Below are 18001 nucleotides of genomic sequence, written 5' to 3' on the forward strand. Positions count from 1 at the left end.
GAGTCTATTCCAAAGTCTGGGGGCAGCGGCAGAGAAAATCCGGTCACCTTTGGTCCTGAGATGAGAGTGGGGGACTGAATGGAGGAGATGTGAGGGTGACCTGAGTGACTAAGGAGCAGAATATGGAATTAGCATATGTGATATGTATTAGGAGGCTAATCCATTGAGTGTGTTCGAAATAAATGTAAAAACTGCAGCCGTACTGCAGCTCCACATTCCTTAATATCATATTACCGTGTCAGAGAGAGAGCAGGTCTCACCATGTGCAAACGTGTTATACTCTGTAAACTCTGGCAAAGCAGACTTACTTTCGTACCTCAAATATACTACTGTAAGTCATTTATTTTTGTGATAGCACTGTAAGCTTTGTATTTATCTTTTATATAAATTGTGATTGCTAATGCTGTGGCTCTTAGCCAAAAGGTAAACTTGTTCATGGGTACCAGTCTGGGATAGTTGTACTGGTATTTCTCCACTTCTCAAGCCCAAAAAACTTCTGCATTGTGTGTGTGTGGAACATTTCAAAGTCAAAGGAAAACTGGGTGATGGCCTCTCAATCAGCCAATAACAGCGGGTCCCCAGGATTGCAGCTGAGAACCACTGTTTATAATTGGCTGATTGAGAGATCATCCCAGAAATTCACAGCGGCTCTCCATGGATCACATCCCCACCCCTGTAATAGACTGTCCAAGGTGTGTCCATCAAGCCAGTACACCAGTTTGATACACCAGTTACCACTTTGATTCTGATAGTGACTAACATGTCACACATACACACACAGACATGCACACTATTATTCAGTTATTAAAACTGTTGCACAGTTGCACATATTGTTTAGTTTCATTATGATCTTTGATATTAGTTGTGATTATTACACGGCTCTCTGGAATGCTTGATTCTGATTGGTCAGTTGAGACATTTGCAGGTTCGTTATTTTCAAATAATAACCGCTCCAAAGTAATAACGCATAGTCACGTGGTACTATATCGTTTCGCGGAAAGATAAAAATATTATTTTAAAACAAATATGCCAATAAAATGTTTCAAATTCATATTCATGTCCATGTCATTCATGTCATTTTCCTTATGTGGCAAGTAGCCGTGTAATAAGCGGGATAATGTACAGGCAGCCGGTAGTTATCGCGAAAAAAGCCCCTTCAGTGTGATACAAGACCCTCCGCTTCGCGTCGGGTCCTGATCACACTGTCGGGGCTTATTTCTGCGATAACTACCGGCTGCCTGTACATTATCCCTTACTTGTACACATATGCATGCAGACCCACAAAATTTCCTTCCTCGATACAGAGAATATCAGGGGTCGCTCCCCTACATACTCTGGAGGTTCAAGTTACTGGGTTAATGTCCCAGTGTGGTAGGGGTTAAAGTCCCCTACGGAGAGTGCAACACTGTAAAATAAGTAAATGAATGTATAAACTATAATAGTGTTGAGTTGCCTAGGTTCGGAATCTTTCTGTACTGTTTTGGAATCATTTTGTTCATGTTTAGGATCTTTTCGTTTGGGCATAAAGGACCCTGCAAAAACTTTTGAGTGAGCTCAAAGGGTTTGAGGCCCTAATCCTGACATGAATATTATATTATATTATATTGGTTCTCCTTGCCTTGTATGTTAGAATGTGTTTTATGTATGTGGTATGTAGTTCAGTTTATAGAAAATTGTGATACTTGGGATCTTTTGATAAATGGACCGGGTGAATTATGAGATTTTATTAACTCATGTTCATCCATCCATCCAACCGCTTATCCTTCTGGGTTGCAGGGGGGGTCCAGAGCTCAGCCCAGAAACTATGGGCATAAGGCAGGGAAACAACCCAGGATGGGGGGCCAGCCCATCACATCCAAATATCCTCAGCATGTTTTTGGACTGTCGGGGGAAACTAGAGTACTCTGAGGAAACCCCACGACAACACGACGAGAACATGCAAACTCCACACACATGTAATCCAGGCGGAGACTTGAACCCAGGTCCCAGAGGTGTGAGGCAACAGTGCTAACCACTATCTCTACGCCACACACACCCAAACATAGTGAGATTGTCTGGATGTGCTTGTGGGGAAAACAGTAATGTACACTGGGCATTGTTGTTACTGGGGACAAAAGGGAAGCTGTAGAGCGTACAGCTCAGGGTTAGGAGTAGAAGGAATTTGGCAGAAAAGATAAGGAAGGAGAACTGCAGAGAACAGCAGCTGCAGTACAGATAACCTTATAGGCCGTTCTTGTGAATTAAATGCAATTACAGTTTTTCTCCATTGGTTTGGCTCATTTCTTGAAACCGAGATGACATTCTCAAAACCATAAGGTAATTTGGCCAAACAGTCTTAGTTTTGCTCAACATTATAGCTCACTAGCAAAATCAAATATCTTTCCCCAAACTCTTCATCCATGCTTCAAAAGCAGATTCCTTTCCCATATAAAAGGTCAGTACAGTCAAAATACCTGGATGGTTTAGCACAACACCATGGATCCCCTGCAAAAGCTCATATCTCTCCCAAAACAGTTTATCCATATGTCAAAACTAAATATCCTTCTCATATAAATAGTCAATGCCCCCAAAATGCATTACACCTTTGGCATTGTTTAAGCACTGCAAGTCAAAATGCTTAGACGTTTTGTCACTGAGGCACAGGTCTAGCAACAGAATACAACTATGAATAAAACTAAAAGATTTTACAGTAAAAGCAGCCTCCAATAAACCACTCATACTCAAGGAAACTGTAAACATTTTTATTCGTACAAAGAAATGTTAACATTAGAGAACATACTGTGAAAAGAAAACGTATACAGGATTCTGTAAATGTGAACAGTTATAAACACAAACAAAAAACCAAAAAAACAAAAAAAACTCTAGCCTACCATACTGTAAATAAAGTTTCAGAACTATAGTACAGTAATATTTTCAGTGGTCGCCATTGTCACCCTCTCTTTCCTGGCCACCATCCTCATCCTCCTGGCCATCGACGCGCTGCTCTCTGTTTGATTGGTCATCTGAGATGTGGGAAACTGCTCTTTCGTTAGTTCTAATTTCACCAGATTGATTGTCAATTACTGTCATAAATTTATCAAATGTTCCAAGAAATTCTTTCATGGTATTATATCCTTGACTACAGTTTTTCTCTATTGCTTTGATGCTGCAATCAACTCAAACTCCACATTTTCAAATCAGTTAACACACAGGCCTAAACAGTGGCACTCATGGTCAAAGTGGCACGTTTTGTTTGCAAAAGGCTCTAACCGTGCCAAAACATTTACAATATGAAACAAAAGCAAATTTTGCCTTCAAACAGCACAACTTGCAAACAAGTGTATGAGCTCTTCCAATCAATCATTACACAATGGACAACAAAATTCAAAATGCAGCGCTCAGTGCGAATCAGTGCACCATTGCTTGTCATTGTAGCCTATTACATAGCTGTCATGCCAGTGCCAACTGTTATCTTTCTACACAGGCTGTGTCAAATTTGACTTCTTGCAAAGAACTGGATCCAGAATCAGAAATGCTTTGATGCAAATTTTATTGATTCCATGACATTCTTTTTTTTCAAACTGTGGCCAAAACCTGAAATACTGTAAATATTACAGAAAATACATGTAAACCAAAATAACATCTATCAGATGCTAAGAAAATAAAAATAAAATCTATTACAATAAAGTATAAATAAAAAGAAATAGCCACTATTGATACTCAGTCTCTTCTGCCTTGACGATGGGGCCACCTGGCTTCATCCACATCACATTCAATATCCTCTCTTGCACCCAGTGAAAAACCTTGATATACACCTTGATTTATAGGTGTACAGACTGATTGCTGATTGAAGAGTTGTGCAAACAAGTTTCACACAGGTACATTGGAAATTCATAATTATGCAAGTACTTTCTATCAGCTGTTAATAGATGTTTTCCTTTTGTTCAACACAGTGAATCCAATGGAGTTTGGGATCTTTCAATGAGATCTGTGGTGACTGTTTTGACAAAGGGTGTGAAAAATGTGTGAAACAAATGAAAAAGTGTTAAGGCATTTGAAAGAGAAGACTTCTCCTGTGCTAAGAATGTGATGATGAAGATCAAGTGAATCCCAGTTTCACTGAGCGTGTCTTAGCAAATGAGAAAAACTGTAATTTTGACAGTTGAACAGACAATTGTGCATATGATGACTTACACAATGAAACCATGCTGATATGTTTTGGAGAGAGTAACCATTTCACTGAAAAATCAACTAATCAGTTTAGATCAGCAAGATCTATTTATTTGGAAAATGTGCTAAATGTGGGCTCATTGTGCTAACTGTAGTTACTTGTACATAATCATTTGAAAAAAAGCACAGAGTCACTTGAGACATGTACTAAAGCATTTGCAATTTGATAAAACCAATGAGAAATGACATTCTGTTGTGAACAATTGCAAGGTGGTTTGGAGATTTGTCCATGTTATTTTGAGAATGTCATCTCGGTTTCAAGAAATGAGCCAAACCAATGGAGAAAAACTGTAAATAACCGCCAAACTGAGCAGGTGCGTGCGCTCGAAAGGGGGCAGGATTTCCGCACAGGACTCTTCCCAGTCAGGAATTCCGCGTGGACTCAAGTAGTAGCACGAGTTCAGCCTATGGTTTCGGTAACAGCCTCAAGGCATGATAAAATGAACGTGATTGATGTTGTTTGCCTTTGTAGTTGTTTTCGCTTCACGACGGAAGGTAATGTTGAAATTTTTATCCCCTTCATTTTTGCGAATTTTACATCTGTGATTTGTTATTCGTGCGTTGGTAGAGAACAATTAAACAGGAATGTTTTCCATGCTTTATGGAAGATCACAGAAAACTGCGAATGATGCCAAAAACAATACTGAAACGACATAATCACGCAATATTTAAATATTCGTGATGCATAATATTTCTTATTAAAACTCTTGGCTTGGGTGGGCTGCGCCATGCGTCTTTGTTTCAGCAACCAGCTTCATTCTCTTTTCAAATTGCCAATATGCCGTTTATTTAGCATTTTTAATAATGGGTCCAAAACGTGGTGCTCCCAGTGCTTACAGTAGTAACTTTGTACATTCCTGGGACATTATTTAGATCGTTTATACATTAGAAATTGGTAATAAATTCCACCCTGTTAGGCAATGATTTAAAAAATATTTTAATCACAACAGTAAGGGTTTGGTATATTTGTATATTGTTTTGTTAAATGAGGTACATATAATGCATCTACATATACTTTTATTTCTAATTAATAAAATTCCTCATACAAGACAACAAAATGGGGGCAAAAAATACACAGATTCCATTATTCTGACATTTTGTACTCTTCATAAAATTAAAACTGTTAATGCTACAAGAATTAAACTTTTATCATAGCAAAAGGGACACATTGTATCCCAGAAAAGTTCAGTATTGTTTGACTTGTACATTATTTAAACTCTGTGATTACCATGTACATGTCCCTAACAGGGTGGAAAACGTCTGGAGAAAAATATACAAAAAACATCCCATAATTATAATATTTTCAACCCCTGAGCTTGGCAAACATGCATTCCTCATAGCTAAGTATGGTATAGTCCTGACAAAATGTTTAAACCATAAAATACAATCATTCCAATTTTCAGAAAACCGACAGTCAAATATGTGGTCCAAAACAAGAATCACCCACATTGTAATTGTAAATATCCAAAATATGAATTTCAGATAGATATCCTAGAGGTGTGTGCCAATACTTTTGTCCATATAGTGCAGAGGTCACTAACAGGCGGACCGCGGTCCAGGTCCGGACCCAGAAGCTGTCCCATACGGAACCGGACCGATAGTTGTTATTTAAAACCTGACGGGACGCTTCTATTTTATCCGGCACAGCGTTTGTAGTCTTTTCGGTAGCGGTTTAGCATTAGAACCGCTATTTCCCAAGCTAATGAACGTCAAACGCCTTTAACCACCAAGCAAGACGTAGTTCGATCGGCTTATGCAGCCATATGTTTGCGCTAATGTGCCATGCGAACATCCGGAACCAAAATCCGTAATGTTCCTAATAGAGTGACTGCTCTGTCCTGAAATCATACAGCTGAAAAGTTTTCAAATACAGTATGTATACATGTTGAATAAATAGACGTAGTTTATTGTTGATTTCATGTACGTTGAAGTTTCTGCTTTATAAAATATGTATAAAGTAATGTTATCTGTTATATAAATAAACTCAGGTGAAACAAAAAATGTACGTTTTCATGGCTGCCAAATCTCAAGCATCTGGCATGACACGCTTTCAGACTCACGCTGGAAATCATACGGCAAATGTATATTATTCCATTATAAACCTAAAATTAGATACGTTAAAGGTGTATTTACACGGTTAAATACAAAAGCAGACCATTTACAAGGTAAGAACTGTTAGATATGTGTGCAGACATCTCGAATTGAAAATCTCACTCCAGCCAGCTGGCCGAAGTTCTGTCTCACGTGACAATAAATTATGAATGAATTTTGAATTGTACTGAATTAATTTGATTTGACAGTCAGGTACTGATTATATGCAGTGTTGATACAACTAATAGGCTACTTAAATATATATCACACTAAATAGTTAGATAATATGATCTTCCGGAGCTTTGCTTCAAGAAATTTTCTGTAACTGGACCTCTTGAAATTTTAGTTAAATACCCCTGATATAGTGTATATGCAATACTGTTTTTTACTAGTCGAAATACAGTTCTTACTATTACAGATGAGAATTCATACTTGAAAAAAATGAATCATTGTTATATGGAATTTTTATTAGTAGGATACTAGTAAAATTTTATTTTTTACTATTTAGATTATTTTTACTAGTAAAAATCATTATGACGACTAAACGCAATATTATTAATTGAAATTTGGCTTGCCATAAATCTTAATGACGAACGACGCAGGTAAAGATCGACGAGTGAGATTAGTGAGTGTTCAATGTCTGTTCTGAGAGTAACATCCCCGCACAGGATCACCAGATGTTCCTTATTCTGTCTTATTGACTCGTCTCTGGCCAGCGGGGGTCCAAGGCCGCTAATCCCCTCGTTCTTCCTTACCTTGCGCAAAGACTCCTCCCGCGTTAATTATTTCTGACAACCTATAGGCTACTTGCTCCTACTAAAACAACATCATCTTATAGGATATAATGTTATAAAACGCATTTCTCCCTCAGTTTTAGGGCTCTATGCTAACCTTTTTCAAGAAGCACTTGAATGAACTACAGAACATACATCATTATATCAACAGCTGAAGAACATAAACGGTTTCCGTGTTCAGAGCTCCGAGAAGCCCTGGTACTTGTCTGGTAATGAGCCGCGCTGCTCATCCATTCCCATATTCTGTAATCCCCGTAATATCGGACAGCAGCGCGCTCCTCACCTCTCGCTTTCTTCTCTCTGCAGCTATTCGGGTGGTAAACGGGCCGGTATACGTCACTGAAGGGGGCAGCGCTAATTTATCCTGCAGACTGACTGAGACTGATGAAGATCTGGAGCAGGTAACATGGCAAAAAAGGACGCGAGGAATTCCTGACAATCACAACTTCTTGGTCATCTTACCCCCCCGGGATGTAAGAAATGTCAACGGATTAGGGAATCGGGTCCGATTTATTGGGAACTTAACCATGAAAACTGGATCAATTCAGATTTTGAATGTATCGCTGCATGATGAAGGCGTGTATACCTGCATCTTCACGCTGTTCACAAGCGGGCCGCACCAGACAGAAACTCGGCTGACAGTTCATGGTAAGTTAGTGTTTGTTACTAAGAAACACCCTGCTTAATAAAGTTTGGAAAAATTAAATGTAAAGAAACTGTATTTGTGCATAATGATGATAACAGCAAACGGAAAGATGACCAGGGGACTGTATCACGAAACCGTCACATACATTGTATGTTTGTCTACTTCCACCTGTTTCCTGGACTGTGCTTGAAGGAAATATGTAATATGAAGGAAAAAACAAAATAGCGCCCAAACAAACTCCACCCACCCAATCTATCCTAATCCGTACTCGTCCCACACTCACCCACATGCACAATTTCTAGAAGTATTGGATGGATCACCTGTAAATGTCAGTTCACTGACGTATTTTTACCTGAATGCTCTGAGTCCTTGTTGTGACACGTAGGTCTAAAACTACACTTACACATTTATTGCACGTTCCACTAATATTTGCACAGTCCCCCTCCCCCCCCCCAATTGGGTGGATAACTGTAATATTTTGTACGTGTTAATCATTTAAATTATTTATGTTATTCATATACCTAGATATTTATATTCCATGCATTCGTCATTTGCAGTATGGCCAGTACAGGTGCTCCTTGACTTACGATGGGGTGACATTTTGATGAAGTCATTGTAAGTTGAAAATATCACAAGTTGAATATGAATATTATACGATAAGTAAATATCTACTGTTACTAAATAAGTAAATAATTACTGTAACTGATTAAATATCAGTAATTGAAAAGTAAATACATTAATACAAGTTTATTTGGTTAAATACAGAAAAAACACTGTACGATACGTTGATAAACACTGTACCAGATGTTTAGACTCATGATCGCTACAGAGAGGGGGCCCTTTCACTTTCAGGGGGCACTTGCGCAATGATCTTCTGCCCCTAACCCTCGCGAATGTGAAGGGGTTATACTGAAATGTGTAATATTTACCAAATATACAGCTTGCCCGAACTTGAATAATTTCTTGATTTTCATGTGTTCCAGTGTTAATTGTGAAGTTAAAAATGAAATTTGTCACTTTAGTAACGTAATGAGAGCTCAACTGTATGCATCTGTGGTGGTGGCAGTGGGTTAGTACAGTGTAGTGTAGTTTCTTTCTTGGTTTCAGAAACCGTTTTCTCTCTGATTGTAGTTGTGGGGATTTGACTCACTGACTTGCAACCTGACTCAGACTCGCAACTCAGACAAACGTGACAGAGTAGACAGTCTATTTATATGAATTGTATATTATGTTAGTAGTGTGTGAGGAGGGGAGTAAAGGAAGGAGATTCGAGTCCTGATAGCTATGGGGAAAAAACTGCTGGTGAAATATTTAGTCTTTTTGGGCAGTGACCTGCAGCAGTTCCTTGAGGGAGGGAGCTGTAAGAGGTGGTGAGCAGGATGTGTGGTCAGAGAGGATCATCTTTGCTTGCTGTGCGCTATGCTGACTGAATCCTGAGCAGACTGGCTGGCTTAATAAGCAAATTGATATGGGTCCATCAGTTGGGAAGTACAGGATTTCAAGTATAGCAGAATGATGCACTCATTCTTTCATATCCACAGTTACAAGGGCAACTGGTCTGGAGTCATTGAGTCAGATCTTTGAGGACTTTGGCTTTGGAATGATGGTAGAGAGTTTGAAGCTCTGTACATGTACATATTAAATCTGGTGGAAAATACTGGGGCCAACTGAGCTACACTGAGGCTCAGCAAGGCAGTGCTGATCCTGTCTGGACCTGCTGCTTTCCTGAAGATCAGCTTCTTGAATGCAGCACTCACCTCATCCTGCAGGAGGCAGAAGGGTGGCAGTGGAGGGGGAGCAGGGGGTGGCTGGTGGAATAGCTGTTTCAGACCTTGCATGAAACTCGTTTAATTTGTCTGGCAGGTTAGGATCCCTATTCAGAGCTGAGCTATGGTGCTTTTGTATGCTTTTCAGCAAATCCTCATGATAAGCTGATTCGATTGTGCCGAACCAGGCTTATTAACAAACAGTGCAGTGTGGAACAAATGGCAGCATTGAACAATTTCGGGGAAGATTCACATGCTGTATTTGTCACGTCTCTGAACAAGCAATCCAGTATTTTATTAAATAAGGTTTATCAGCCTGTCTTTGGCCTATATCGGTGTCTGTTTTGTGCTGTTTTTCATGTATTAGTTCAGTATTTATCCTGCACAGGTAAGCAGAAACACAGGCAAAGGTCTTGCCTTTTCCAGTTTTCTTGGTCCTCTTATGTTGGAATGCCTCAGATTCAGCTCTTTGCAGAACACACTGTGTGGGATGTTTCGTTGACTCAGTCTGTGTGACAGTTCGTCCTGTAGTGACAGTAACACCTGCGGCGCCCCTGGTGGTCGGAGGAGAGAGTGGCATCTTAGCGACCTGCATTGCTGCCAATGGACGCCCAGCAGCAGGGGTGTCATGGCGCACAGACCAGCTGGATGGCCCGACTGAGATCCAGAATAACGCGACACAGAACCCCAACGGCACCACAACCGTCAGGAGCTACCTGCTGGTGACCCCCACCAGGTCCATGAATGGCCGAGAGGTGCAGTGTGTGGTGAACCATACAGCCCTGGAGCATGAGGAGATTGTGCCGTACAGGATCTCAGTGCACTGTGAGTACTGCTGGGAGGCCAAACCCACTGCAAGTCAGTCACTGTTTACAGTGGAATGTACTTCAGACATAGACAGTAATCATTTTACAATAAATTTACCGAGAGGGTGAGTCTTTGCTGCATTTGCTAAAAATTATTGTTAATATTATTCTTATGTTCTTTTACTCAAAGCCACAAATTCACACTGTAAGTCAATATTTCACTTAATGTGTTTTAATTGACAGTTTCTGTGTGCCAAAGCCTTATTAACAACAACAAAACACTGAAATGAAGGTCAAGCTCAGTAAGATACCAAACTTGTGAACTTACCACTCATAGGATAGCTTTTAAAAAAAAAAAAAAAAAAAACTTTTACTTTCTTAAAACAAAACAGCAACCACAAAAAATGATCGTGTTGGTCCAAGTATAAGACGGGTATATTTTTCTCAGAATATGTATGAATAAGTGAGTTCGTCTTGTATTTGGAGTCTTTACAAAAAAGGGAATAGTGTGAAATAAGATATGTTGCAACGAATATTTTGACTTCCTGTAATATACACTCACCCAAAGGATTATTAGGAACACCATACTAATACGGTGTTTGACCCCCTTTCGACTTCAGAACTGCCTTAATTCTACGTGGCATTGATTCAACAAGGTGCTGAAAGCATTCTTTAGAAATGTTGGCCCATATTGATAGGATAGCATCTTGCAGTTGATGGAGATTTGTGGGATGCACATCCAGGGCACGAAGCTCCCGTTCCACCACATCCCAAAGATGCTCTATTGGGTTGAAATCTGGTGACTGTGGGGGCCATTTTAGTACAGTGAACTCATTGTCATGTTCAAGAAACCAATTTGAAATGATTCAAGCTTTGTGACATGGTGCATTATCCTGCTGGAAGTAGCCATCAGAGGATGGGTACATGGTGGTCATAAAAGGATGGACATGGTCAGAAACAATGCTCAGGTAGGCCGTGGCATTTAAACGATGCCCAATTGGCACTAAGGGGCCTAAATGTGCCAAGAAAACATCCCCCACACCATTACATCACCACCACCAGCCTGCACAGTGGTAACAAGGCATGATGGATCCATGTTCTCATTCTGTTTACGCCAAATTCTGACTCTACCATTTGAATGTCTCAACAGAAATCGAGACTCATCAGACCAGGCAACATTTTTCCAGTCTTCAACTGTCCAATTTTGGTGAGCTCGTGCAAATTGTAGCCTCTTTTTCCTATTTGTAGTGGAGATGAGTGGTACCCGGTGGGGTCTTCTGCTGTTGTAGCCCATCCACCTCAAGGTTGTGCGTGTTGTGGCTTCACAAATGCTTTGCTGCATACCTCGGTTGTAACGAGTGGTTATTTCAGTCAAAGTTGCTCTTCTATCAGCTTGAATCAGTCGGCACATTCTCCTCTGACCTCTAGCATCAACAAGGCATTTTCGCCCACAGGACTGCCGTATACTGGATGTTATTCCCTTTGCACACCATTCTTTGTAAACCCTAGAAATGGTTGTGCATGAAAATCCCAGTAACTGAGCAAATTGTGAAATACTCAGACCGGCCCGTCTGGCACCAACAACCATGCCACGCTCAAAATTGCTTAAATCACCTTTCTTTCCCATTCTGACATTCAGTTTGGAGTTCAGGAGATTGTCTTGACCAGGACCACACCCCTAAATGCATTGAAGCAACTGCCATGTGATTGGTTGATTAGATAACTGCATTAATGAGAAATTGAACAGGTGTTCCGAATAATCCTTTAGGTGAGTGTAGATTTCCTGTAAGATTTTGTGTGTAGTGTCACGGCAGAAGTGTGAAACCTGACAACCTTGGCACTGCGTGTGTTTAGCGTGTATCCCTGAGTGTCAAGCTGCTGCTAGTATTAAGATGATAGTGGCTGTTAATAAAGACAGCAAATCCATTTAGAGAGAGCTGTCACATCATTTATTAATATGGCTCAACCTTCCTCTGCAGGACATTTTTTACCCTCGTCATGTGGGTCTGCTGTATCGGTATGTGGGTAAACCTTTTTCCCAAAATATGGTGGCAGATGTGATACTGATGGTTCTGCTTTGCTGGTGAGAATGGGAGGGAGCTGCCTTTTCACATGATCCCTCAAGTTAACCGCGTTGCTGGAAAAGGGAGGGATCTTCGGACTCCTTCGGTCCCCAATCGAAATCCTGGCATGTTACAGCCACTGTGCCTTAACACTCCCCATACGGATGTGTCTGTTACACAAAACCAAGAACCAAGAGTTTTCAGATAATGGGTCACTGTGGAGAACAGTTATGGATGTTACTTATTGATTTTACATAACTTGAAAATTATCATTATGTGGTCCCAGTACTACACTCATGCAAAACATCCTTGGTGTTTAGTAACTAACTAGTTCTTTATGGTTTTGGCCTCTGTATTTCTGGGTAGACAGTGTAGACACTGTCTTTCACCTCTTGGCTTAGAGTGGACAGTGAAGTATTTGGTCCTAAATGCAAGGGGCATTTAGACTGTATTAGTAATAGTACTAATAATCATGTGATGCTGTCAGCATGAGCCAGCAGAAGGCAGCCTTTTGCACACTACTGATGATTCAAGTTCTTCATGGAAAAAATATTCACTGAGGGGGATTTCAAATGGCAGGAATAAGCTCTTCTTTTTACAGATGTTACCCGAGGCTACTATGGAGGCCTGATTGCAGCTATTTTGGTCTCATTTTCTGCACTTATTCTCTTGAGCTTCTACACATGGAAGACAGTGTTACAGCGGAGGTAACTTCACTTGAATTATCTTGCTGAGATGAGCATGATTCTGATTTGGACTGAAGCACATCTCTTAGCTGACTGATGTCTGTGTTTCTGTAGGAATCCAAGAAGATCAAGGTCACACCAGGTACACATGAGCTAAATGTTATAACCAGCTTTAATTTGCTACTGATGTGAGACTCCTTCACAGAAACAGTCTCAATTTAAAATTATGTATGTTTGGATGTTGACAGGAGGACGTGCACATGCAGGAACAACAACAGGAAGAAGAAGAAGAAGAACAAGAATCACAGTTTAATCCTCTTCCTCAGCAATCACAGTGACATCCTTCCCCTCATCGTGCCCGGGCCCGGATTTTAACTCGAACGTAGTCATTCTAGCCACTTCGCCTTTCCCTCATAGTTCTTTTGTTTCTGCTTGGTTGTGTTTGTGTTTGTATAAAAATCCTTATGTTCACTCATAGGCTGTGTCTGTTTGGTCACTCCATCCCACTTCCACGACAACAAAGCAACCTTACCTTTGGGTCTGGCTTCAGAGCCTCCTTTTGTCCAGAGGATTGTAATATAGTATGGTATTTGATGTTCCTGCTAGATAGATAGATAGATAGATAGATAGATAGATAGATAGATAGATAGATAGATAGATAGATAGATAGATAGATAGATAGATAGATAGATAGATAGATAGATAGATAGATAGATAGATAGATAGATAGATAGATAAATGAGATGTTTAGAGCCTCATGGCAGCAAGACATATTTTTGAAAACATTATATAAAATGATGTAGGAACTGGAGACACAGGCTCCTCTAGCCTGGGAACTGGAGACGTGAGTTTCTCTGGATCGAGAACAAGCTCTTCTGGATTGGGAACTGGATTTTTGGTCCTCTTCTGTCTCCAGGTCTTCTCATGAGTAGGGGACGTGACCTTCTTGGAAGGCAATGTCCCTTCCTCAGGGATGCCTTACTCAGCTGCTGCATATCAAGCAGGGCGTCCTTGATCGCAACCACCTTCTGGGGGTCCGACGAGTCCCATCAGACTCTCCCCAATCTGCTGGAGCAGAGAGACATTTGCAGGGAAACCTGCAAACGGTGTTGCAGACTGGCCATCCAGGACCGAAGTTAGCGAACCCTGTTCTGAGGACACAAGGGACCCTTGTATACATGGAACTTCAAGGAAACACCATTACATAGCTTGAGTGTTAATGATCCAGTGTATGTAAAAATCAGGTCACATATAACCGTAACTGTATAAAGTTTTAGTGAATAACTCTTCCCTGAATATCAAGAACAGTTTGTAAACAAATTGACCTTTTTCTGTCGTTATAAAATAATTTTATCACTGGTTCTCTGGCGAGCTGGAAGTTGCTCTTTTCACATTAAACATCCTGAAAGTAGAATTTTAAGGAAAAATCATTTGAAAATATTAACATTATAAAAATATAAAACATTATATCAATTTAAAATTATTTTTCAATCTAAATAGTGAATTATAAATAATAATATTAATAATATTGTACAATGTTTTATAATGGCATGCTAAGTCAAAATATACCTTTTATAGGTACAGCAAAGCACCCCCCTCTGAAATTAAAAGCAATGGTAGGCCAGGGGAGGGGGGCATTGTGGGATTGCTGTTGTGTCTTAGGCCTTAGGCACGAAGATGCTGTTTTGAATCTGCCGCAGTGTGTCCTTGTCTCACAGCCGCATGCACGTAGTCAGCTGAACAGGCCAAGAGACGTTGGAGAGACGGACAGATGGAAACATCTGCAGGAAGCGGGGGGGGGGACTGCAGAAGGGGTTCGAAACTGCAATGGGAGTGTGCAGAAAGCTGTACATCTAGAATGTAGCTGCAATATGTTATGTGATAGCGTTTAAGTGCATAAGCATGAATCATCATGCACCCAAACTATATAAGCTTGATAGTAGAGGCCCACTGGGAAAATAGCATATTATGAGTATCAAGCAAATTGGGTGGTTAGATGAAAGGTGAACACCCTGATACCAAAATGGTGGAGGATAATGTTTGTTGTATGTTTGAAGCTTGGCTTGTGGGTATTTTGTGACCAATCAGGACTTAGAGGTCCTTATAGGGGATTGGGTGTTATAGTACAGATGCTCCACTACTTACTCCTCTACTTAAGGGAAGTATCTTTAGACTCTGCATAAAACATGTTATTTTCTGTTCCCCAGTCAAAATACTGCCACATTTCTGAACGCATATAACCATTGTGCCTTAACACTCCCCCTGTGGATGTGTCTGTTACACAAAACCAAGACTGCAGCTTTCAGATAACGGGTTGCTGCACAGAACACTTATGGCTGTTAATTATTCATTTTACATAACTCAAAAATTATCATTATGTGGTCCCAGTACTACACTCATGTAAAACATCTTTGGTGTTTAGTAGTCAGTTCTTTATGTCTTTGGCCTGTGTGTTTCTGGGTAATGTAGTATTGATGCTGTTTTTCACCTCTTGGCTTAGAGTGGACAGTGAAGTACTCGGTCCTTCACTCAGACCAGAGGGAGGCAGACTGGTGTTTTTAAAGAGGGACCCTGAGCTGAATGGCCTGTATGTATTGTGAGGCATCAAACCAGTATGGCCAAGTTACTGGGACCCTCTTTGTATATACAGGTTAGGATCAGTGCAAGGGGCATTTAGACTGTATTAGTAATAGTACTAATAATAATGTGACGCTGTCAGCATGAGCCAGCAGAGGGCAGCCTTGTGCACACTAATGATGATTCAAGTTCTTCATGGGAAAAATATGCACTGATGAGGATTTCAAATAGCAGGAATAAGCTCTTTTTACAGATGTTACCCGATGCTACTATGGAGGTCCTATTGCAGCCATTGTGGTCTTGTTTTCTGCACTCATTCTCTTGAGCTTCTACACATGGAAGACAGTGTTACAGCGGAGGTAACTTCATTTGAATTATCTTGCTGAGATGAGCATGATTCTGAATTGGAGTGAAGCACATTTCTTAGCTGACTGGTGTCTGTGTTTCTGTAGGAATCCAAGAAGATCAAGGTTACACCAGGTACACATGAGCTAAATGTTATAACCAGCTTTGATTTGCTACTGCTGTGAGACCCCTTCGCAGAAACAGTCACAGTATTAAAAAATTGTTTGGATGCTGGCAGGAGAACGTGGGCATGCAGGAACTGTGACAAAAGGAATGACAAGTACATCCTTCTCCTCAGTGTGCCACGGCTGAGATTTGAACCTAACATGTTCTGGGCTAAGGGGTATATGCAGCCTTGTCATTCTAGCTGAGGGTACTATGGGACAATGACACACGAAAGTGACCAGGAACTACGAAAAAATTACAAAAAATAAAAAATAGAATCTGGTTTAAAAAATACATATTATTGTAGATTAGTATATGCAGTTGTGGGAAGGATGCATTTTCAGCCTAGTTTTGAAAGTACCACACAGGAGTGAATTACAGTAATCTATTCTACTTGAAACAAAACAATTTATTCGTTTTTAACAGTCAACATATGACAGTGTAACTGGTGTAATAACTTCTGCGTTGTGTTATGTGTTAAGGATGACCCGAGGCCATCTGAACTGCTGCGTTGGAGTTTTATTCTCTGCACAAAGCATATTAAAATAATTCGTTGGTCTTCCATACACACATCTCCATCTCCTAAAACAGCCCACAAACACAGGGTTACAACTCGATAGCGAACCCACGCAAACATAGCTAATTTCGCTGTGATGGTAACCACATGTGGCGGGTTAGCAAAACACAACAAAAAAAAAATACATTTACATAATTAATATTACAAACATAACCGACTAATACTGTATAAGAGACAAATATAGATAAATAAACTTATGGATGGCACAACTGGAAGTTAATATTTCACAGACTAAACTTTTGGCTGACGTCACCCAACCTACCTCTTTCCAGAAGAATTCTAAAAAGGAAACAGATAAGGCAATGGGAGAAGGAGGAGCTACTAGGACCGCGGCAGGCGGTGTGCTGAGTGCCAGAAAACTAAAATACAGGCTAGAGCTCTTGTGCAATTATATTACAATACACAAGTGTATATATTTTTAAATCTGTTACACTAGCATACCCTGGACTTTCATCACTAGATTTGTCTAATCGCTTAGTTTTGGATTGTCAGATTATGATTTTGCCCATTGCCTGTAGTGTGTGTGCATTTGTAGGAACTTCCACTGTTTACTGTTCTGGTGTGTTTCGGTTAGTCAGGGAGTCAGGGAAGTGCTTGTCTTTTATTTGACCGTTATTTTTGGTTACGGAAGCTAGCTGGGGGTCGGGGAGGGGGGGGGCGGTCACAGTTAGTCCGGTTCGGTTTGTTATTTTGGCCTCGGGTCACTTCTGAAGTCTAAGCTTGGTTTGTCGTTGTCCATGTTGCTATTACCTAAATGATCACTGCCTTTTACCATCCATCTGTCTTGTCTTCCTTTTTTTCTCTTCTCCATTTTCACTCGCAACATCCTATTACTGCCCTTCCCCTAGATGGCGTCATAACACATGGAAATAAGAATTAGGTAGGAAAAAGAATAAAAGAAATTTAATACAAGCAACAGATTATTAAGCAGCAAGTGGAAATAAAAATAAACTAAGAGTATTGTTAAAATGAATAAATTAAGAATGGACTTGACAAAGACATGGGAGAACCTCAAATTCAGTTGAAAGGAAGAGAAAAAAGGTGGGTCTTTAATTTAGATTTAAACTCGTCAGTAGTAGAGCAGGACTTAATGTTGGATGGGAGTCTATTCCAAAGTCTGGGGGCAGCGGCAGAGAAAGTCCGGTCACCTTTGGTCCTGAGACGAGAGTGGGGGACTGAATGGAGGAGATGTGAGGGTGACCTGAGTGACTAAGGAGCAGAATATGGAATTAGCATATGTGATATGTATTAGGAGGCTAATCCATTGAGTGTGTTC

The 18001-nt window shown here is 40.3% G+C and overlaps 1 protein-coding gene across 3 annotated transcripts in view; it reads left to right on the forward strand.

Annotated features, from left to right (window-relative positions):
* LOC111852495 (nectin-3-like) overlaps positions 1 to 15672 on the forward strand; it is a 58399-nt gene extending 42727 nt beyond the window's left edge. Inside the window, exons 3-6 of one of the 3 annotated variants that reach the window (XR_011984995.1) lie at positions 7401 to 7742; positions 10026 to 10331; positions 12292 to 13082; positions 13176 to 13213. Coding sequence is in view for 2 of the 3 variants with exons in the window: in XM_072705864.1 (XP_072561965.1) it covers positions 7401 to 7742; positions 10026 to 10331; positions 12977 to 13082; positions 13176 to 13218 (797 nt within the window). In the remaining variant the exon portion in view is untranslated. Of the gene's footprint in view, positions 1 to 7400; positions 7743 to 10025; positions 10332 to 12291; positions 13083 to 13175; positions 13291 to 15561 lie in introns of those variants that run through there. The other 2 variants (XM_072705864.1, XM_072705865.1) reach the window with 2 other exon arrangements.
* Positions 15673 to 18001: the final 2329 nt, after the last annotated feature.

The sequence above is a fragment of the Paramormyrops kingsleyae genome, chromosome 23, assembly GCF_048594095.1.
Source record: "Paramormyrops kingsleyae isolate MSU_618 chromosome 23, PKINGS_0.4, whole genome shotgun sequence".
NCBI classification, from domain to species: domain Eukaryota; kingdom Metazoa; phylum Chordata; class Actinopteri; order Osteoglossiformes; family Mormyridae; genus Paramormyrops; species Paramormyrops kingsleyae.